Source organism: Phoenix dactylifera, chromosome 5 (genome assembly GCF_009389715.1).
Source record: "Phoenix dactylifera cultivar Barhee BC4 chromosome 5, palm_55x_up_171113_PBpolish2nd_filt_p, whole genome shotgun sequence".
In the NCBI taxonomy this organism is placed as follows: Eukaryota; Viridiplantae; Streptophyta; class Magnoliopsida; order Arecales; family Arecaceae; genus Phoenix; species Phoenix dactylifera.
The window spans coordinates 2,162,747-2,186,294 of NC_052396.1; the positions used below are offsets into that span (position 1 = coordinate 2,162,747).

The 23,548-nt window shown below is 44.8% G+C and overlaps 2 protein-coding genes across 4 annotated transcripts; one reads left to right on the forward strand and one right to left on the reverse strand.

Annotated features, from left to right (window-relative positions):
- The first annotated feature begins 1,837 nt into the window (after positions 1-1,837).
- Positions 1,838-6,138, forward strand: LOC103703982 (glutamyl-tRNA reductase 2-like). 3 transcript variants are annotated; one of them, XM_008787081.4, is made up of 4 exons: positions 1,838-2,487; positions 4,103-4,344; positions 4,494-5,606; positions 5,753-6,138. In XM_008787081.4, the coding sequence occupies exons 1-4, from the start codon at positions 2,223-2,225 to the stop codon at positions 5,861-5,863; spliced, it is 1,731 nt and encodes a 576-aa protein (XP_008785303.1). In that variant the 5' UTR covers positions 1,838-2,222; the 3' UTR covers positions 5,864-6,138. The 3 variants fall into 3 exon arrangements, 2 of the variants coding, with proteins under 2 accessions (XP_008785303.1, XP_008785304.1); XR_603535.4 differs by having other exon boundaries at positions 1,847-2,487; positions 4,494-5,678; XM_008787082.4 differs by having other exon boundaries at positions 1,844-2,487; positions 4,494-6,138.
- A 537-nt stretch (positions 6,139-6,675) lies between these two features.
- Positions 6,676-14,045, reverse strand: LOC103703981 (phosphoenolpyruvate carboxykinase (ATP) 1). The gene is made up of 13 exons (XM_008787080.4): positions 13,840-14,045; positions 12,849-13,142; positions 10,831-11,009; positions 9,655-9,808; positions 9,480-9,564; positions 9,122-9,222; positions 8,568-8,866; positions 8,175-8,348; positions 8,005-8,070; positions 7,706-7,884; positions 7,441-7,610; positions 7,164-7,332; positions 6,676-6,996 (listed from the first exon to the last, which is right to left on the reverse strand). The coding sequence occupies exons 2-13, from the start codon at positions 13,136-13,138 to the stop codon at positions 6,853-6,855; spliced, it is 2,010 nt and encodes a 669-aa protein (XP_008785302.2). The 5' UTR covers positions 13,139-13,142; positions 13,840-14,045; the 3' UTR covers positions 6,676-6,852.
- Between the last annotated feature and the right edge of the window lie 9,503 nt (positions 14,046-23,548).

Consider the following 23,548-nt stretch of genomic DNA (forward strand, 5'->3'; position numbering starts at 1 on the left):
TGAGAAACATGGGAAAGTTACTTTCCCATGAGGTGGGAATCACTCCTTTTTTATTTTTTCCCAAAAAGACCCTTCAGCACTAAAGAAGCATTAAAAAGGCATTAAAGACCTAATTTTTATTAAGGGCATAATAGGAATTATACATAACTTTCCTAGGAAAGTGAATGGTCAACCAAACATAAGCACTTTGGAAATTAGTCACTTTTCCATGGTTAACCAAACATATCAAAAGTACTTTCCTAGGTATCCTCTTCCTAGGAATCTGATTCCCAGGAATCCTATTCCTAGGAGGGAAAATACTTCCCGCGAACCAAACGAGCCCATAATTGTTTTATGGACTTTGCTCATTTGGCTAGAGACACTGTTACAGCCACAGTGAAAAGCAACATTAGGGGCTTTTCTATTATGATCATGTCAAATCAGCCACACTGCGAGAGTAGCACGAGGCTCGTGCCTTGGAATTGCTCATATTTGTTTGTAATTAAATATCTATAGCTTATTTTTAGCCCCCAAAAAAATGTTTTTGAGTTTGTCTTGAATCTTCTTGGAACTTAACCTATCCTGCGTTCTTTAGCTGCACCACCTTGTCTTTATAATGGCATATGGATCATATTAGATGTAGCATCCTAGTTGTATGTTCTTAACTGAAATATTATTCATGAGAAGGTTCTTGTCGTTATCATATCTCTGATGTGTCTAATTAAATGCAAGGCTTTGGCAATTTGTTATAGGACAAACCAAGGTATGGTGAAAATAAAAAGGGAATCTTCTTATCAAGATTATATATGAACTTGTAAAATTGAAAAAGAAACTCTTATATCGCGAGTCATGACTAAATATCATGAGGATCCATGCTTGCTTTGGATATTAAACATGGCGAACGGCTAGATAGAATTTGATGCCGTTTCTCCCTTCATCATATCCAACCCGAGGATCTCTTCGATCTCTCCATCGCTACCTACTGTGCTGACCGAGACCTTGGAGAATGGGGACCACCATGTTCGCCCGGTAGGTGGATGTCGGAGAGAGGGGCTACATCCCACCACGGATTATGCAATAAAATACCACACCTTACAAGCCGTGAATTAAGACGGAAAGCACGAGCTAACGGGATTGGAAATTAATCTACATCGATGGTGATGAATTTTTGTGCAAAAGCTTCACGGTGCTGTAACCGGCATTCACCAGGCACTTCAACCATGTTTTTGTTCCTCGTCTATTCGAGCACTGCATCAAAAAAATCTCAGGATGCGTTTGGTTTGCCCAAAAAAACAAAATTGGAATGGTCATATTTTTCAGCATATTTGGTTCGTAATCGAAATTGAAATTGGATACTAGGGGAGAGTCAGCATCGCAGAACTTCTTTAGAACTTTTTCTAATTAAGTGGCTGGAATGGAAGTAAGTCACTTGTTCCTAATTCTCCAACCCAATTTTTCCTCAATTAAACATGCTCGTAAATTATTAGATCATAGCTGTATCAACTGACCTCGAGCCATCCATATCACAGGATTAAGCAGTCCCATTGACCGAGCAGCCTTACATCGCAGAATCAAAACCTTTAATGGTAAGTTGACCGTGCAATAACGTGTGGGCTGACGTGAATATCAATGGGAAATCAGCTCAAAATTCACGAGGGGCCATGATGTCAAAGCCCTTCCTCCTGGACACGCACATACGGATCGTGCAAGAAAGGTCAAGCCTTCGAATTTGTCCGCCGCTTTGCAAATCAATGCGAAACGCGAGGGATAAGGGGTTGGGCGTGGATAAAGCGTGTCCGGCACCGGCCAATCAGGAGCCTAACAAGAGCCGAGACCCGATCCCTCGCACTGGATTGCCCGGCACCACGCGCCCCGGACCCCAACAACCCCAAGGCTTCTCCCTAGGAGGGCCCACGCGCGCGACCCAAACCTCCGCCGCCGCCTCCTCATCTGACCATTCCAACACAGCCGGCCATTACCCCGTCAACGTGCCGCTCCCAAGTCCAAACAGACCACCGATAGCAGCGAGTTTTGGAGAGATAAAGCCAGGGAGAGACGGAGAGAGGAGAGGCGGCGATCGGAACGACGCGGCGCCTCTTCCTCCTCCCTCGCTCGCTCGGATTCCCTCTCTCTAATCCCGCAAAGGACACAAACAAGGAAAAAAGGGGGGGAAAAAGAAAAAAAGAGCAACCTCAAGAAAAAAAAGGAAGATTTTTCAGGGCTAGGGTAAGGGTTTTGATCCGATGGCGGCCGTGAGCGGTTGCGCGGCCCCCTTCGCAGGGCCAAAGGCGGCGTCTTTCCTTCCCCGGAAGAGCCCGAATGCTCCGTCTTCTGCGGCTTACTCTGGTTTCCGGATCGGCCCGAGAGCTCCGGTCTATGTCGGGACTCGGAGGGGGGCGCTTCGGAGGAGCCCCCGGTGCGAGGCCGGGGCGGATCTGGTGGAAGAGAGGACGGCGTCGCGGGCGTCAAGCGTCTCGGTTCTCGAGCAATTCAAGATCTCCGCGGACCGTAAGTCCTTCCTCCTTGCCCGTTTCTGCTTCTGCTGCAGCTTTAGACGCATGTTCGAAAAGTAGACATTTTTCTCAATGAAAAATGGATGTTCTGCGGATTCTTTTTCTTTCCCTTTCCCTCCTCCTCCTCATCTCCCCTCAGAAAGATGGAGACCTCTGAGAATGGGGATACCAGTGTTTGCAATCAATTAGCATTCGATCATATTTTCTTTGACAGTTTTGTTGTTGCTCGGAATTTCTGCTCTGCTGGCTATGGTAGGATTGATTCATATATTACACAAACCGAGATTCTGTTATTTGCTCTAGGTATCACGGCAAAATATGGAATTAACTCTAGGCACCTTTCCTTTTTTTATTTTTCGGTAGGCATTGGGTATATCCATGCGTAGATCATGTTTTCTTTGTCAGATTCATGTATGAAATATGAGCATGTGTTGTAATGTTCATTGCGGTCGATTTGAATTTATGGACATTGCCTTATTTTTGACTCTCTTTTGTTGAATTAGAAGGTTTGGCTTTGAAAATTATAATGGCATATGAGGCGAAGATTTTGACATTGTAGTTGCCTTGTTTGATGCCTCTGGTGTCTTCCTCACAAAATGAGGTGGGTATCAGACATCTTAATTCCTGTAGCAGTGACCCGGTAGCATATAAATTGGTTCCATCCTAGCATCAGAAAGTGTATGACTTTTTGTGTTTTCTAGCATTTATATTTGCATTCTGATCACGTTGTATGCAAATGTTGCACCTACATGTGATCTCCATTATCTTCAATGAAAAACTTGCATTAATTTCTGGAGATGCAATGCCATGCCAATAGGCGGGATCTTTATATTTTAATATTACAAGATATGGGAATGGTTGAAATATCTTACTCAAATATTTCTATGTTTACATGACTTTGGAGGCATTGGCTAGGTTTCTATTAAATTTGCATTGGTGCAAAATCTCTTCTTAAGGTCAATTCTTTTCCTCGATAAGATGTTGGTCATTTTAAGATGAGTAGTAATTACAGTTCTACTAAATGGAGCATCTGCAGTAGGGTAGAGGAGCCAGTCCTTTCATTTCTCATTTGATCATTCACTCAGAGCATGGAAGGTACCCCTTGCATCTCTGTGATATGAGATAGCTTTTTTGGTGCTCAGCAAGGATCTTAGAGATATTGATCAGTTTTAATCATTGTCTTATATGGATCAGGGGTTCCCCCTTTCTATCTTGTCAGCTTGTTAACCTTATTAAGTTCAATTCAACTTTTTATGGCCTCGATATAGATGTATGCATTAGCTACTAGTGCTGTCTCCAATCCCATGCGAAGATGAGTTTGTCTTGATGTGCATATCTCTGGGTGTTCGAAACGATTGGCATTTTAGAAAAGCTTAGCATGCTACAATGATCTTCTTCTGGAGTTTCTGTTCTTTGAAGTCATTCATCAGAGTCAGCATTAATTAGCATATTCTTTCACTTGTCTGACGCATGTTTGATATCTGTATTCTATGCAAATTAACGATGCTAGTATCCTATTCCTGTGCAACTTGTGGATTATTGATTAAAGCTGATTTTTATGATGGTTATGCAACACTTCTTCTGACAATCTTGTGCTTTACTCCTCCTAGGATATATGAAGGAGAGGAGCAGCATAGCTGTTATAGGTCTTAGTGTTCATACGGCTCCAGTAGAAATGCGTGAAAAGCTTGCAGTTCCAGAGGCTCAATGGCCTCGTGCTATTGAAGAGCTCTGCAGTTTGAATCATATAGAAGAAGCTGCTGTCCTCAGTACCTGCAACAGAATGGAAATATATGTGGTGGCTTTGTCTTGGCATCGAGGAATCAGAGAAGTGACAGAGTGGATGGCTAAGGTAATCAATATTTAAGTTTGTGGTGTCCTTCTTATGCACTAGCAATTTTATTTCCACTATTGCTTTTTGACCGTAGAAAATGGGAATGTGGTCAAGGTTTTTCTATTTCATCTATTACATTACGTCCTTCTTTATTCTGTTTTACACAGACTAGTGGAGTTCCTGTTTCAGAGCTCCGACAGCATCTGTTTATGCTTCGTGACAGTGATGCTACTCGGCATTTGTTTGAAGTATCGGCAGGGCTTGACTCTCTTGTCCTGGGAGAAGGACAGATCCTTGCACAAGTTAAACAAGTTGTTAGAGTTGGGCAAGGCAGCAGAGGATTGGGGAAGAACATTGACAGGATGTTCAAGGATGCAATCACTGCTGGAAAGCGGGTTCGCAGTGAGACGAACATATCATCTGGTGCAGTTTCTGTTAGCTCAGCTGCAGTTGAATTAGCGCTGATGAAGCTTCCAAAGTCCCACCTGCCATCTGCCAGAATGCTGGTGATTGGAGCTGGCAAGATGGGGAAACTTGTGATCAAACATCTTGCTGCAAAAGGATGCAAAAGAATCATGGTTGTAAACCGGTCGGTGGAAAAGGTAGATGCTATACGCGAGGAAATGAAAGGTGTTGAAATAATCTACAAACCTTTCACTGACATGCTATCTTCAGCTGCTGAAGCTGATGTGGTGTTCACGAGCACAGCATCTGAGGCACCATTATTTCTGAAAGAACATGTGGAAGCTCTTCCTCCTGTGAGCAATGCTATTGGGGGTGTAAGGTTTTTCATTGACATTTCTGTTCCTAGGAACATAGGGTCCTGTGTTTCAGATCTTGAATGTGCACGAGTGTACAATGTTGATGACCTCAAGGAAGTTGTGGAAGCCAATAAGGAAGATCGACTAAGGAAAGCAATGGAAGCTAAAGCAATCATCACTCAAGAATTGAAGCGGTTTGAGGCATGGAGGGACTCTCTGGAGACTGTCCCTACTATCAAGAAATTAAGGTCCTATGCTGATAGAATTAAGGCTTCAGAGCTTGAGAAATGTTTACAAAAGATTGGTGATGATGTGCTGACAAAGAAAATGAGAAAGGCTATAGAAGAGCTTAGCAGCGGCATAGTCAACAAGCTTCTTCATGGCCCATTGCAGCACTTGAGATGTGATGGCAGTGACAGTAGAACACTTGATGAGACCCTTGAAAATATGCATGCACTCAATCGGATGTTCAGTCTAGACACCGAGAAAGCAATCTTGGAGCAAAAGATTAAAGCCAAGGTGGAGAAAACTCAGAGTTAAGCTTATAGAAGTATTTAATAATCTACAGCTACATTGTCAGGTCTTTCATACGTATGTATTCATCTTCACTCTTTTGGTCTGCTTGTCTGCACATTCTAGTTCCCTGATCCTCCATTTTTCAATAGGAGAACCTCCTCAGCCTCTCATTGACTTCAGCAACTATATCGAGAAATGGTGACCCCCATATGGTATTTTCTTACAGAGAGATGGTTAAAGGCTTCCTCAGCTCTCTATAGGTTTCATTTGCAGCTGGTGCTATATGATGGTCTTCAAAATTTATAGGAACTGGTCGGTGACAGATGAATTTAATCTGCTAATGGGACGTGTCTCAAGGTCCACAGCCATATGTTGATGCATCAATTTTTGTATTCAATCTATTTAGCATTTCCTTCTGAAAATATTTTCTGATTCATGCTTCATGATGTGGGGTTGGATTTATGCAATGATTTATCCAATGTTGTTATGATTCAGACAGAAATTTGGCATGGTTTAAACATTTTTTTTTGGTGAATGCATGGTTTAAACCTTCAAAGAAAAGATCAAATTTCCTGCGACTCACACATACTCTGGGGCCATTGGTGCAGTAGGTTGGGCTGCATCTTATGTTGCCAACCACACAGGAGTTACCTTGTAGGATCTGGACACATCTCTTCCTCGGAAATCTTGTATTCTAATTTCTCTGAACATATTTAAACTTGTCATGTATAGTGTATCGTCCTACCAAAAAAAAAAAAAGAGAAGGAAGAAATCTAATTAGAACTAATTTCTAAGAAAGAAATCTAATTTGATCTATTGTGGGATCTGAAAAGCTGGGAAACGTAGCCTCTTAGTAGGTTTTACATCCTCATTATAGACATTAACCCAAGATTTCGGATGCCCTTGCTGTCGCACATTTTATTGCAATGCCCATCTTCCAGCTGGGAATGTCATCCCAGCTGCAATACTGTGGGGTGCCCTGAAGTGCTGCTCCGGCACTCTCTTTCCTTTATTTCTGTCCTTTACAAGGATTTTACGAAGCCAGAGACTGAATTTGAAATTCAAGGATTACTGGACCAGGGGATCAGAAAAATAAGTTTCACGTAAGATCATATATAATTTATCACAAGTTACAGCAACAACATTAACCACTTCACTAGGCTTGTAAAAAAACTATCGTCACACCCATCCTTTCATGTGTTTTTTTTTTTTGTTTTCGTCCATCATGATTCGCATCTCTCCTCCTGCTTCAGAAGCTGGGGCCAGCAGCAAGGATCTCCTTAGTCAGCTTGCTGTCCTTTCCAATCTTGTAGTTCGCAAACACCTCAAAGTTCTTCTTGAAGAGACCAGCCAGCTTCAGCAGAGTCCCCTTATAGGCTGCCTTGTCCTCCCACTGTCCACCAAACGAAAACCATATCAAGGCTAAGTAGTATGATCATGTTACGAAGGGCGGTTCATGCAGGAACGGTATTCGGCATGCGGTGGGTAAGTAGGGATTGGATTATGAAGGATGAATGGAATGCACGCAAAAGGAGTCGAGAAACGAGGCGGCCAACTTACAATGTTGACCGGGTCCAGGATGTCGGATGGCACGCCTGGGACTTCAGCCGGTATCTCCAGCCCGAAGACCTCCGTCTTTTTGTAAGTGGCGGTCAGGAGGCGGCCAGAGTGAATGGCATCGATGATCTTGCGCGTGTAAGCCAGCTTAATGCGATTCCCAACACCATATCTGCCAACAGCAGGGAAAGAGGCATGCAGGACGGACGCTGTCAAATGGAAACATAAAACGCAGGATCCGATCCAGCATTTCAAGGATGGATGGATTCTCATTAATTACCTTCCACCAGACCAGCCGGTGTTGACGAGCCAAGCGGTGGCACCATACTTGTGCATCTTCTCGGCCAGCATGGCCGCGTACCTGGTGGGGTGGAGCATTATGAATGCCGCCCCAAAGCAAGCAGAGAAAGTCGCCTGCGGCTCTTTGATGCCATCTTCCGTGCCGGCCACCTAATTTTTTTAGTGCAATATAAGTAAAAAAAAGATTCCAAGTTCATGGTGATTACAAGGTTTGGGGGGGGGGGTTGTAGGATGAAATCGCGTACCAGTGCGGTGTAGCCGCTGATGAAATGGTACATGGTCTGAGCAAGGCTCAACTTGCTCACAGGTGGGAGCACGCCGAAGGCATCACACGCCAAGAGGATCACATTTCTGGGGTGCGGCCCAACGCACGGGATCTTCGCATTGGGGATGTATTCAATTGGATAAGCAGCGCGAGTGTTTTCTGCCAAAATATAGAACATATTGCCAGCAGCAACGTCATCGCACGGCCTCACCTCGCTCGACTCATGAGATAATAAGGGCGGAAAAAAAAAAAAGGAAAAAAAGAGAAGAAAATATTTACCGGTAACAGAATTATCCGAATAGTCGACTTCCCGGGTGTGCTCATCAAATACCACATTCTCCACCACTGCGCACAGCAGGAGACCGTCAGTCATGTACCGGAAGCATTCTATCTTACGGAGATTTAAGGAGGAGGAGGTGATAGATATCACAACATGTCGTTTTAATTACCGGTTCCGAACTTGATGGCATTCCAGATGTCCGGCTCCTTCTCCATGGATAGATCGATGCACTTGGCATAACAGCCACCCTCGATGTTGGAAACACCCTCGTCGCTCCAACAGTGCTCGTCATCACCGATGAGCAGCCGATTATGATCCGTGGATAGAGTCGTCTTCCCAGTGCCTGCGGGCAAACGATAAAACGCACAAGTCATGCATGGACGCCTATCGATTGCAGCAGCAAGCCGTGGAGATGCACCATCATCAATCAGTCATAATAACATATATATATATATATATATATATATATATACAAGAAAAGAGGCATCGGGCATGCAGAGTGCGGGTGCGGGTGGGCAGAGGTGACGGCACCGGCACCAGATTCCAGCGAGTCCGAACTTACCTGATAATCCAAAGAAGAGGGCAACGTCACCATCTTTGCCCACATTGCAGCCAGAATGCAAGGAGAGGATTCGTCTCTTGGGCATGAGGTAGTGCATCACACTGAACAGCCCCTTCTTCATCTCCCCGGCATACTGCGTGCCGAGGATGACCATTTCCCTCCGAGCAAGATTTAGATCTATGCTAGTGGAGGATGTCATGTAATGCGTGTAACGATTACATGGAAACTGTCCGGCATTGTATATCGTGAAGTCCGGAGTACCGAAATCCTCCAGTTCTTCAGGCGTGGCCCGGATGCACCTGCCACCCATCCAGTTATCGTATGCACAACAACTATACGTACACTGCTATTTACCCAATTCTCAAGCTTCCCCGGAGTCCCACACCTACGTCTCATCTACTACCATCACTGCTACTAACTAACTAATAACAACAACGGGCAGCGTTCAAGAGGATTACTTATCTGGATAGATACCCGTAGCAGCCCCGCGATAGCTAGGCTACTGCCAAAAAAGGAACTGCATCCTACTATTCTGTTCAAGTGTTGGTACTTACATGTTATGCATGAATAGGGAATGGTAGGCCCTTGCCGAGACGATCCGGACTTTGATCCGATTCTCAGGGTCCCAGTTCAGGAATTGATCGTTGACAAACACCTGTAAATTCAATGAATGATGCATGATCATTTTAACTTCGAAAAAAATTCCCAGAAAGTTCTTATTCTGCATGCAATGGAATTTCCTCGCCAATCCCCAAAAGTACTCAATAACAGCCAACTTTCTCGTTTCATATCCGACTACAACCTGTCTACCTAACCCCCTCATGTAATTTCGGCAAAACAATTTTAAAATTGAATACATAAAAAAGAGTAATGTTTAAACTGAAATTGTTACAAAAGCAGATTGGCAAGTACCTTGTCGAGAGAATTCAGGTAATCAACAGCCCTCTCCCTGTTCACCAGGAACGTGTGTTCATCCATCTCAATGTTGGGAGAGCCCCTAGATGCCCAAGAAAAAGAAAAGGAATCGATCAAGGACGAAATACGCGCCGGCAAATGTTTCCACAAAGAATATGCGGCTGATACTTACTTTCCCCACCAGAGCTCCTCTGCAGTGGTCTCATCCTTGACGACACGTTTGTCCCTTGGAGAACGACCCGTTTTTGCACCAGACAAGGTGGCCAAGGCTCCCGTCGACGTTATAAATGATCCCTTCTCATACTTAATGGCTTGTTCATACAGCTCTGTTTTCAGATACAAATTAATTGTTAGACATGCGCAAACAAAAAGAAAACGATGCCTACTTTGATGTCGCGGTCATTATCTGAGAAAGGTCATAAGTAAATATGGACGATTCAAGAAGACAGGCGACCATTTATAGGGGTGAAGCAGCCCAGGTCAGATGCTAATTGCGCATCCTCATGTCTACCATCCTGCAGAAACAGATGAGGGGGAACATGGAGAAGGACGCAGTGACGAGAACAGTCTTAGTGGTCAATCATGGCATAGTCACAATTTTGGTGCCTGGGAGCAATATATATAGCTAGAGGATGCGATCCAGAATCTGGAGGGCAATAGGGAGAGCTTGTCAAAAAGTTTTGTGAAAAGGGGCAACTGAAACATGAAAAGAACAAATAAATGTGAAGGGTTTAAGATAATCGATATAAAATTGATTCATCTAAAAACGAGAACGAAAGAGACGAACGATTTATAGGCAATAGCAAAATATCTACCATCACTAGCAGCACAGCATATAGAACCACTAAATTGGCAGTCGTAATTGTTCGCGACCAATTAGCAAACGACTCATCAAACCAGCTATATATATATATATATATATATCTTGATTACTCTTCTTCAAAATGAAAAAATAAAATAAATCATTAGTCGTTCAAGAGTTCTTCTGTAGTTTGGTGCAATATATCGTTCCTGTGAACCACGGGCATGGAATTCTCAAGTCATGGCAAGATATCGGTAACCTTAGGGTGGGTGGATCAACATCAACAAAAAAGTCAACTCGTTCCTCCTTCACAAGTAGCCGGAGGTCAACTTCAATCAGGAATGCCCCGCACTATTTTATCAAACAAATGCAAGGTCAATCCCTCCAAGGAACTGACCGACAAGAAAATGGTGGACAGAGTCCCGTGCTCGTGACAAGCGGTTGGCACAGCTGACATGAAAATTAAGTTGAGTGGGGAAAACAGGAAAGAAAAGAGAGATAATAAAAGGATGCGAGTGGAGAGAGGGAATAGGAAGAAGCAATTACCGGCGGGGGAGAGGTTGTAGAGGACGTGGGTGAACTTGAGGGCGCTGTCACTGACGCTGATGGCAGGGGTGAAGAATTGGGGGTGCTCCGCCCCGACCCTCGGTGTCTCTGACTTCCTCGCCGGGTCGCCCTTCACCACCTTCGGCCCTGTCTCCCGAGTCAGCGATGCCAGCGACGCACTGCCATGAATCATCCACACCAGCACGTTAAAGCCAAACAAGATTTTCTTTAAAAAACAAAAACAGAAGAAATTTATGCTTGGCAACTATTTTTTTTAAAAAAAAGATAGAGAATATGATTACTTATCCCATCAAGTAGTGAACGAAATAACCTAAAGTAAGCTTTCCACGATTGATATTTTTCATTTCTTCTTTGTTGATGTGAATTTGCAAGCAAACAAACGATCTTAGTGGACGTAAGCAGTTCCGTTAGCATGTATCAATGGAATCTTCATGATCTAAGCTTACTTGTTCGAACATCAACAAACACTCTAGTAATGGATGCAAACGAAATAGTTCTTTTTTTTATGATGCAGATTGACGAAGGACGACCTTCCCCAATTTACTGAAAAAGAATAAAGAATATGAAGTTTATAGAAGTACGACGTAATACTTCTATTATCAACATAGAAAGAAAGTTTCAGCTGTTGAACTAAAATCAGCTAGAAAAACCATTACAACATTTTGTAGATATTTGTGGATATAAAATCATGAAGTTCAACTCTCTCTTTTTCCCCCTAGGAACACGAACCCAAACAATAGAGGAAATAAAAAAAAATCAATTAACCCTTAGCGCTGTTTTGGTCGACGGCTACAACTCATAGGCGCCGCGGAGCTCCAGCTCACGCTTGGCTCGGGTTGGAGTAAAGCAAAGAGAGAAGAGAGGACAAGTCAATTAGCCGAGGAAACTCGTCCGCGTGTACTCTGGCATCTAAAGTGGAAGTGGCCAATCTAGGTGGGCCAACTCTTGTTTTGAGAGAAAACTCTCGAGAAATTATTAGTTGAGCCACGTCCATCCGTAAATCTAATCTAACTAATATTCTTTTTTTATTTTTTAAAATATTACAATAAAGTGCGTGCAAGACACATGCCTTAGTTTTTCAACTGATGGTACTTTTTTAAAAAAAATTTCTTAAAAAAAATAAAGCTGGTAAAAGGCTTTTATGATCTTTAAAAAAATAAAAACAAAATATTAAAAAGGAGTGGATCAGGAAGATGGCATCCACAACCGGACATGATAGAGGGATGCCCGTCAACTACCGCACCCCCCGGTCTCTAGCGTCCCGTGCACATGTCCACGAGTTAAAATGGTTTTACTTTTTCTTTCGGGTAAATCACGAGTTAAAGTTGTTTTCTTTATTAGCACAGCATTTCGCGTGAGTCCTACAACATATCCAGGCCCTACCAGAATCTACCAGATCTCGGGCAGAGTCTCCTCCTTAACACTATTTTGATTTTTATTTTTTTTATTGTAAAAATACAATAATAAAATTACGATAAAAAATATATTTAATATTATTATTTGTTGCAAAACTTATTCTTGTTAATTTTTTTAAAAAACAAATTATATATATATTTATCATCTCCAACATCACCGAGCCATATTCTATTTTATTGCCTCCACCATTCTCATCGTAGCTATTGTCCATAACTACTACACATCCATCTTGCCATCATTATCGCCATCTCTACCTACTTACAACCATCGCCATCATCATATGTTATATATTAAATTAATTAAATTTTATTTTTTTGAAAAATAAAAATTAAAAAAAAGTGATGCCAAATAAAACTTTAATCTTCTTGCCACAAAACATCACATGGTATCGTATACTCCCATCCATTTCTGTATTTTTTTTCACTCCTCCTTTTTTTTTTGGATGTTATTTATTTAATTACTTTGTAAAAAATAACAATAATAATAATGATAATAGACATCTCACACATATTTCAGTAAAGTAGTAGTAAGATACAGAGATATATAATGTAGAGAGAGATTGGGAGACCTCCCTCCCTTACCTGATGGATTGGAGCTGGAGCTTCTGGCGTTCGTCCTCCGAAAGGGTGGCGAAGGCGGCGGCGCCTTGGCCGTCCTTCTCCTTAATGGGGGTGGTGGGGGCGGACTTCTTCTTCTGGAGGGAGTGGAGCTCGTCGATGGTCTGGGCCTTCACCGGCGGCACGCTGTCGTCGTGGCAGATCCCGTTCCCCGGCTTCGTCTTGCCGCTGCCATGGGTCTGGATCCGAGGCAGCCCGTTGCGCGCCACCACGTTGCCGTCCTTGGCGAAGCTGAAATCCCCGTTCTCCGCCATTGCCCTGCCATCATGTTTTCTTTAAGAATAAAATCTTCTGGCCCTCAAATGAACCACATGATGATAATAATAAAAAAAAAGGTTGCTCTGTTTCGTTATCTGAAAACAGAGGGCTAGGGAGAACTCTTCAATCTACGTGTTAGATCTCCTATTTATAGATCAGAGTGGAGAAGGTTCTCTTTCTTATCCACTCGAAGGAGGGGGGGGGGGGGGGGGGGGGGGGGGGGGGGGAACCGAACGGCGGCCAAATACTCGTAATAATCGAAATTCCTTCCAAAGTGACGTGGAACAAGTCGATCAAAATTAAAATTTAAAAAGGCAAATAAAAATTATGATCCGAAAGAAATGTCCTCTTCATGTCTATCGGAGTTCACATACTGATAATTTTAAAAAATAGAAAACACTGTTCGAGCTTGAATCCCGACCACCGACCCTGTTAAAATCTGAGTTTACATGGTAATAATTTAAAAAATATCCCCTTTTGTCCATGTTTTAATGATTATGTAAGAAATTCTAGGGAGGAACAGAACCCCCGACCCAGTTAAAATGGGCGAGACAGATCTACTCCGCATCCGATCTAGTCTCTAGAGCTCCCCTTCTCTCTCCTCTTTTGCGGGTTTCTTCATCCAGAAGATGGTAATAAGAGGAGAAGAGAGGGAGGAGCGACACAAAAACACGGAGAGAAGAGGAAGCGGCCGCACCTTGAGAGGAGAAAAGTGTTGAGGGCCGGGGAAGTGAGGAACAAGAGGGAGAAGGAAAGAAGAGGGTGAAGAAGGAATCCCTAGGAGGAGGAGGAGGAGGAGGAGGATAAAACGAAGGGAACGACCATACAGAAAGTGGTGGAAGCGGTATAGCTCCAAATCTAACAAACAGAGAAGAAAGGAAGAGGGATGGGAGAGAGAGGAGAACCCAGGGGTCCCCTTTTAAAGGCCCCCGCACCCAACCCAAACCCTTACCCCTGGTTAACAACCGAGCCCAACCCAACCTGCCATCCCGCATTAAATAAGGGGGCAGGGGGGGGTGGTAGCGGAATCGGAAGGCTGCATAACGATAAATACAGCAAAGACTCCTCGCCCCACAAGTCTCCATCGCCATCCGTATGTCATGCTCTCTCTCTCTCTCTCTCTCTCTCTCTCTCTCTCTCTCTGTTTTTACGTCTTCTACGGTTGCTGAGGTTGCCCTGGCTACCCTTGGGAAGGTAATATAATTTGTTTATGTCTGATCTGAAACCGACGCTGGCTGAATAAAGCCTTGTCTTTTCCTTTTTTTAGGGGTACGAATAAGGTCTTGTCTTTCACCATAAGATCGAGTCCGACGGTCGACCTGCTAATGCAACAAGGGGTTCCATTCGGATCACGGCGTTCGCTGCATCTCTCATCGCGACTCCAACCAAAAATACTGTGATTGAGAAGGATGTTTGCGGCAAAAATTGTATAAAGCGCATTAGAGCCATTTATATATCATGTGTACATGTTAGTCACGATTATCGCCGCATCTTACACAAACGTTTGCTATTGAATAGCATGCTTCCGCGGCAGTCATCGGGCATCTAGTTAGCTTTTTGTAAAGGCAAATTACATTTTAAAATGAAGCAGATCCGATTTTTCTTTGCATAAAAGGACTTGTATGGGTGCAATCCCCAATCTCTGAAAAGGTAGCACTGCTGTGTGCAGCAAGGGCATGCCGTGATAAATGGGCAATGGCCAACTGACTCTGCCGATGCTTTTCCCCCTCGCTTACAGCGGTCGTGCGATCCACCCCCTACACGTGTCAACTAAATCAAACGCGTGTCAGCAGCAGCAGCCGATGCGCGTCCCCCACCTCGTCGATTTCGTCCGCCCTTCCGGAAGCTAAGCTGATCGCCTCTCCGACCCAGGAAGAGTCTGTTTTGTTGACGGGTGGACGAACAAACATGCTCTTCAGCTAATCACCGCCGTCCGTCTCCGTCGACTTCTCCCGTTTATGCCGCAGATCAGGAAAGGGCGACGGCTAAGATCGCGCTGCGAGGAGCAGCGATTCTCGCATCGGGGCCACGGCGGCCGCTTATCTCGCCGCCGGGTACCAGGTCAGCGGGAAAAGGTCAGAGGTTTAAAATTAATAGAGCGTCATCACGTCGGCAGGGAGCGGTGAGGTCGCTTTTCGCCGTTGCTGCCTGTGACGGAACGGCGTCAGAAGAATAGAAACCAAGACTCTAAAGAGTGGTTCTCCGTTTCTCACCGTTTTCTTTTTGTCCTCTTCCTCCTTTTGGCTGGGGCTGGGCTGGGTTGGGCTGATCTGGTTGCTTCGGAATAATAGCAGGGGAGGATGGCGCCCCTAGAACCAGACCCGACGCTTCGGCTGCGCTCCCCTGGCTTCTGACCTTCTTCTCCGTGATATGTCCGTACGTCCGTGTTCATCCGGATTCCGTGGTGGGTCCGGCCGGAACAATCGACCATTAGGACGTGCCGGGACCGGAACGATGCTATTCGCATTCTCCACTGATCAAGTAGAAACACGAGCGGAAATTAATGGAACCCGTCGAGCCTGCAACCCGGTTGCTCTTCACAAGTTGGGGCATGTAAAGCCAGACGGAGGCTCCATGAAGCTTTAGCTTGATGACACCCCGAATTGATCACGAGTAGCAAAGCTCGGTGCTCATCCTAGAAACAAGCTAGGTAGACGTAACATTAACTGTAACTAATAATCCGTTCGCGCGGCTGGCAGCATGTAATTCAGTGCAGGGACCAAGGATGGCAGTTAAGAAACCAATGTACTTTCGCCATATGGTTATGCACATATTTTGGCAAGGATTGCCGGGACGTGAATTTTTTTTCTGAATATATATACATATATGCGTATATAAAAGAGATAAAACACTGAAGAAGAATTCCATGCTAGTGTAAAGCATGAAGATATCTAGGAACATACACGAGCATTGCATTATAATTTTGGTCAGCAATTACTGTAAGAAAATTATGTGACCAATAGTTTCTAGAAATGCTAATTTGAGACTTTTGATTTAATCAATTTATGTGAGCGAAGAAACCTTGAAAAAAAAATTAGCTAACATAATTTTATAAAAATCGAAGGCAAAAACTCGAGTGCTTCTTCATTAAGTCTTTGCCACTAATTACATATTAATTGTTGTCAGTCAACTCATCAAAGCTACAAGGGAAAAATATTTTTCTCAATTAATTGTTGCTATTTAACAAAGCACTCTAGAACAAATTGTGGTTAATGAAATTGCAAATTAAGAATCGGATCAATGCGAATAGAGGCAAAATTGAGCTTATTCCCATACCTCTTTTAATGTTTGTAAAACATAATTTTTATGTTTTGCTTGATGGTGACATGATCAATTTCACGCATCTAAAACTCTAGGATTGAAACATTTTTCAGTTATATTTTGCTTTTCTACTACTAAAGTTCTAAATCCCGTGGGATAGGAATATTCCGGATTCTCCATAGAATGAAACATCCCACTGTCCCGCTCTATCTCGGCAGCTGTCTTGGCCATACATCCCGACAAATATACCCTGCTGCTCTCCTCTTCTTTCTTTTCTTTCTCTTTTCTTTTTCTTCTTGCTTTTTTTCTTTCTATTGTTTCTTTTTCTTCTACCTTTCTTTTTTTTAATTATTTTTGTCTCTTCTTATTCATTCATTATTTCTCCATTCCTCTTTCTTCTTTATTCTCTTTTGTTTCTCCGTTCCTTTCTTCCTTTCTTTTTTTTTCGCCCTTCCTTTCTTTCTTTTATTTTTTTCTTCTTTTCTTTTACCTTTTTTTATTTTTTCTTCTTTTCTTTCTTCTTCTCTCGTGGATTTCAAAGTTCTGAACCATCTGGATCCTATTTGCTCAAAGAAATAGGAAAGGACGGCCGGGATGCCCCGCTACCGTCGGAATTTAAAATCTTGCCGCTGTTACTCTTCCATTATCGATTGTTGGATGGGGCAGATAGCAACTGTTATAACTAAGGTTAGGTAACATTCAACAATAATTTTCACAACAAGAAGAAGAAAATAATCTGTGATAATTTTGGTCGGGGGTGAATTGCAACGAATAACGCTGTTGTCGAAACATGGGCTGCTGGGCACGAGGGTGGAAAAATATGTATACTTTCTTTAGCAAACTTGACACCCGCTCTAGCCGTAAGTGGACAAATTGCAGCTTTAGTGTGGGCCTGGAGAGGTGAGCCAACCTTCCTTCCAGTTCACCGGTTCCCACGCTCATGCTTTAGACGGTTAAATTACGTATTTTGTTCTTCCACCAAACCAACAGGATGGATCAAAACCAATAAGTACGTGTTGAGTGCATCATAGCAGTTGCTGCCACAATCCAAGCTGAAGGTGGTGAGGTCTGAAGAGATGAGCTCGAGAACAATTGCGGTGCCTGATCTTGGATAGGAAGGCTAGCGTCAACAATCCGACTTAAGAACATAAAAGAGAAATCTATTTGTCGGAGTTTGTCCGATTAAGAACCTCCGACGATTAAGTTGGGCAGGAATTTTAGAGAAAACAATAAAGATTAGAGAGAGTTGTAGAGTGGAAGAGAGCTTAGTAAGATATACCTCAAGGTCTCCTTGGGTACTGTTTATATAGATCGAGGGTCAATGTATGTTATCGATTAAAGCGGGAGTGGATCTTAACTGCTCAGTAACGGTCCTCATGTTTTGCACATCACGGATCTCAATCATATGGACCGTGCGGTAACTGCTCAATCATGTGAGACGAGCGTATTGTGCCCTGTAAATGGTAGACTCATAATCTCACCTTCAACAGGCTTTAGCTACTTTTAATATACTTTGAATTAGAGATACGTGACTTTATTGCTGTCAGTTGGCATGATGGTTCCAGTGAGCGACTTGGCCGATGTCGTGTTAGCATACCGATCGACTGTCGTGGCCGGTGGCTTGGTTGGGCTGAAGAATATATACCATATCAATGGCATGCACACTTTTAACAAGATAAGTATATAAGATGGATGGATCCAGCGCAGCAGGACAGCTTCTCAGTCAGGCAGCCAACTTGGTCCGGGAACAGATCGAAGTCGAGAAAAAGGAAATGGCACCTCAGCAAAGGAAGAAGAGGGAAGGAAAGGAAATGGCACCTCAGCAACCAGCATTCCATTCCGCGGAGGCAGAGTCGTCGGCTACCGGGGGAGGTAATTAAGAATTTATGATAAGGTAGACAGTTGGACGGATATACGGGCTGCCATGCGCTGTCTCGTGTCCAATGGGAGATGAGATCAGGTTGGGGGCCGGGGTCGCCCATCGATTGAGGCTTCACGCCACAGAGAAGCAAGGGAGGGCTCGTCCGGGGGAGGAGCGAATTTATTCTCGCTGTTCTCCACCATGTGGATTGCGGAGGGAAGCCATCCATTCCCAAGCGACCGTGTTCGTCTGGGCTGGAATCGGATTGTCCTCTCTTTCCTCAAATTCGAGTGAGGCGCGCGCGCGCGCGTGCGCAGAGCGAGAGAGAATAAGGTTCTGTATTGGTTCTCTCGGTCGAGTTTTTCTGCCTCTTTCTATATTAGCTTGGTTGAATCTGAAATTTTAAGAGTTCTTCCGGCATATCTGGGTCCCTTGATTGGGGCTTGCCGGGCCTCTTCTTTTTCCTCCCTTCTTTTCATTTATCACGTACGCTGGAGGCTGAGGACCTTGGGAATGGATGAGGTTCCATACGAATCCCTTCTTTGCACGTAAAGGCATAAAACGTACGCTGGAGGCTTACAACTTTGGGAATGGATGAGGTTCCAAAAGCCAAACGAGTCCCTTCTTTTCATGGAAAACGTACGCTGGAGGCTTACAACTTTGGGAATGGGTGAGGTCCCGGCTGCTCCGAGTGGCGGACAGGCCATGGAAGTCCGCCTCGCTTTATTTCTAGACCACCCTTGGTGATCCTCGCACCCAAAATTGTACCTGAATTTACCAAAATTAACAGCACGCACAAGAAATTTCCAGTACCGCACCATCGCAGAAGCAATACAACGGATCCACGCATGGCGACTGGGTTTTCTAATTTACTCGGTATTTCAAAGAAGATTAGAGGGAGAACATCGAAATGAACTAAAGGACCAAAATTTAATAAAAATATAGGCTTTGATAACAAAAATTCGACAACCAGCTGGATCGAGTCCCTATTGGCCAAAATTTAATAAAAATATATATGATGTTTTTTTTTTTTTGCTAAAAAAATAGGGAAGAGGGGAGGAAGGGACAAGCCCACCCTCGCGTAGCAGCCCCGACCACTGGGCCCCCACCCCGCCAGGAGAATGTTCGATGCGGATAGACCGAGTCGTGTGTTGGGCACTCCGACCTATTTTACTCATACCCTCCCCATCCGTGGGCTGGCTCGGTTATCCGATCCGACCCTCCGTGTGAATACGTCACACCTGGCACCACCCAGGCTACCAGTCGACCAGTAGCGCTTCCAGACCCCGTGTCCAGGCGTGGGGCATCCGGTCCCCGAATTTAATCGACGCCCGCGCGTTTCGAACCTGCAATCATTTGGTTGGAAGCAAATGTCCCGTTCCAACTGGGCTACCACCTTGGTGGCATATATATGATGTTTGAATTAGAACGCAATGTCGTATGGCTGGTTGGTTGTCATCCTTGCAAGCCGTCACCTTACCATCACCGTGGAGTTTGATCCGTGGCACTTCTGGGGTTTGGAAAGAGTGCAGCGTGAATGGATCGAGAAGTAAACAACCAATATTTGTGGCCAAGATTTTGCTATGCAGCATCTGGATCAAGCATGCCATACTATCTTGGTATTGAACCAATCAACAAGCATACCATACCATATTGCACTGGCATGATATGGGCATGACATCCAGTAATAAAATAAGATGGCAGATTTTGTTTACGGCAAGCATAAATATTATTGATGGAGGGCAAAATGGATCGTCTTGCTCACAACATGGAATTGAACCACCCAATTTCAACCAAATAGACATCCGCACCGAACAGGCCAGACCTCGATCTCGCTGAGCACCAGTCTGACTCCGAACTCTACAAAAGGCCGAGCAGACCTCAGCCGGACCTTTCGGCTCGAAGCGCCCTGCAGGATCGATCAAGAGCCGAAGAAGCCCCGTCGATCTCAAGTATCTACAATGACGTCCCTCGAGCTGGGTTCGGAGCGCCCTGCATGATCGACCTAGAGCCGAAGAGGCTTCGTCGACCGCAAGTATCCACAACGACGCCCCGGCCCGAGCTCGAGGCCTCCTACTAAGCTGACTTCAGAGTCGAGGAGGCTGGACTGACCTCGGTGTCGCAGCCCTTCAAGTCGGCCCGACCTCAGTGCTCATCAAGCTGACTTCACTAAGTAAAGGCTGCGGCCTCCAAGCGAGCCCGACCTCGCCCACGGCCACATTGTTGAGGACCCCCGCAAGCCACGCCGCAAGAGGAGCAACAACCGCACACCAACTGAGGGCTAAAGTAGCCATGCCAACCAAGGAGGGCCATCGGGCCACAAAGGAAGCCAATGGAGGGTCAAGCCAAAGCCAACTACTTTGCTTGGAAAGCCTTGGCCAAGCACTGTCATTCAGCCGAGCACGCCCAACCTCGGCCGAGCCAAACATGCGCCCATGCATGCCTAAGCCTCGGCCAAGCATGCCCAACCTTGGCCGACCCCGCCGCGCAAGCAGCCCCGCCAAAGTCATGCTGCAGCCAAATCCTGCCGCGGCCAACCTCACTTGCTACAGTGCGGCGAAGTTCTTGGGCAAGAACCTCGCTAGCTATAGTGCCCGCACACAGCCAGCACGCCCAGGCCCGCGCGCGCCCAGGCCAGCACTCGCCCGCACGCCCGCGCCCGTGCGCGCGACCAAGTCCCAGTCCCACCCGGACTTGGACACAGCCAGCCGGGATGTGCAACCCAGCCGACCGGGACACACGTCCCATGCGCCCAGCCCGCGCAACCCATGCAGATCCAGCCCTTCAACCTTGTTCATCCAACGGCCAAAAATCAAGCCTATGTCCAGCCGTGGGAGGGCCCTTCTTGGGTGATCTTTAGCCATCCATCTCATGCCAATCAACGGTGGAAAAGCCTTGGATCCATGGGAAGACAATTTGCCATGTTTTCCTAAGGGGAGTTACTTAGTATTGTCTAGGGCTTAGCCTATAAAAAGAGATGTAGAGGGCCATTGAGGGGCATCCAGAGTTATTCTAGAGTTATGTTGTTTTGTCGGCCGTAAGGCTTGGGTGGCGCTTGTGCCGAATTCGGTCCTTAGATCTTTTGTTCTAGGACTTGGGCTAGTGGTAGATTCACCAATCTCTACTAGATTGGGCTAGGAAGAGATCTCTTCAATCTTTGTTATAAATTTCTTTTGCTTTCTTTATTATTGTTCTTCGTTCTTCAATTTAGGAGAATATAAATCAAGTTTGCTTTCATTGTTGATCTTTTTCTTGATTTATTCCACTTGGCGTTGCCTACAATCGGTCCATCATCGTCGTTTTTGAAGGCGCATGCAAGGAGCGCGGGGAAAGGGGCTTGGTGAGAGGCTTTGGATCGTGAGCCCCCATCACACATCCATGTGCGCACCTACGCGCGCCTCTATGTCCACATACGTGGCCGTACATTACAACCTCACCGCGCTATGCTTTGCTTGCTGGCCCACTCTACAACATATCAACCAGAGACCATACCCTGCCACCTCTGTCGACGCCATGCCGTTCATAAGGACGGCCTATACCGTATACCTCAAGCAAGTCCTAGTTGCACGCCACCTGGGCACCTCCGCGGGGGCTATAAATAGCCCCATTAGGTAACGCTTAAAAGTTTTGGTTGTAGTGCCTAAAATCTACTTTAACTTCATCATCGAAGGGCCCTCGTCAGAATCCCACCGGTGAGGCTTGTGCAGGTCCGCCGACACGCAGGAAACGACTCTCTTTTCCATCCCGTCCGGCAGCTTTCTCCGACTCTCCTGGCATGGACACCCTCTAGCTGAATTTGAACCACAATAATTACATCGTTGGAAATAATTGTTATTAATGATTTAAAATTTGCTACGTTGCAGTGGAACGGCCTATAATAATGATTGTTATCAAATTTTTGCTCTAAAGGTAGTTGTTATAGGAATTCCAAGAACTGTTATTTCACATTTGACATTATTCTCCTAAGCTAAGCAATAAGTTCTATTTTTTTTTGAAAAATCAGATAAAATTAAACTATTCTAAAATAAGTACATTCTTGAAAACTAAAAAATAAAATATTCAAAAATTAAGCAGAAAGATAAGTTATGGGGTCTTATAATATAGTTTTGATATAGTTAGTCATATAAGCAATCATCCAATTAGTTTATTAATTTTCTTTTTAAGATACGTGAAGCCTCAAAAGCAAAAAATCTCTGGCTAGCAAAAACCAAGAGGATAAGATCTAACATCCATATACGGTAAATCTGGAAGCTATCTAATAATCATCAATGAATCTCTTTTTTAAATAAATATGGGAAGGGAAGCTTTCAAATCATGAAATACCACGCACAAATATGTGTGCATCACGCTTTGTTTTTTTTTTTTTTTTTTTTTCATCCGTCCTCGTCCGTGCAGTGGTCCATTGGCTGGCCACAAATGTGGGCATCACACTTTTTTTTTTCTTTCATCTGTCCTCGTCCGTGCAGTTTCGTGGTTGGACTGGTCGATCCAATGTCCGGCCGGCGGACCTGGTCCAACCGGCGGAGCAGTCTAATCAAGGAGATGCCCGACGTGGCTGCTGATGACGTGTTGTTGGCGTACGCAGAACCCTTTTTCTTCCCTCTCCCTCCTAACGTTTTTTCCTCCTCCCCCTCCCCCTCCCCCTCCCCCTCTCCTTTCGTTCCTTCTTTCCAAGGACAAGCTCCTCCTCCAAGACTTCCACGCTCAACCAACCACCGCCTATCGCGACGTGACGAGATCAATGAATTGAATATAAGCAAAACCGATGGCAGCGTTTAGACAACGATTTCTTCTTCCTGCTGCTCCTGCTTGCTTCCCGGGTCAGGCTAGGGTGCAGGCGAATGGCGATAAGGCTCTGAAGCAAAGTCAACCCTTCATTCTGTAAAATTTATACGTTTAAGCTGCTGCCTCCACGTGCATAATTATCCTTTCAGATTAGAGATTAGAGATTAGAGATTAGAGATTAGAGATGTTAATTTAATGTAATTTGCTTGTTAATCAGCGAAGGATCCAGCCAGGCCACCAAACTCTCCAAGTCAGTCGCTGGCTTTGGCCGTCAGACGTACGTCTACGTCCCATCATCTCTCAGTTCTCCAAACGGCTGCGCCACCGCTAATAAAAATGCATGGTGGAAAGCCGCAGGGGACGCGCGGCTGGACGCAGTCAACGACCTACCATTTTCAAAAGGCCTGAGAGATGCACGTGGCTAAGAATCACGTACCCAGTAGCCGCCCATCTCATGCGAGAACGGCAAGTCTCCACTAATGATAATGATGGTGATGAT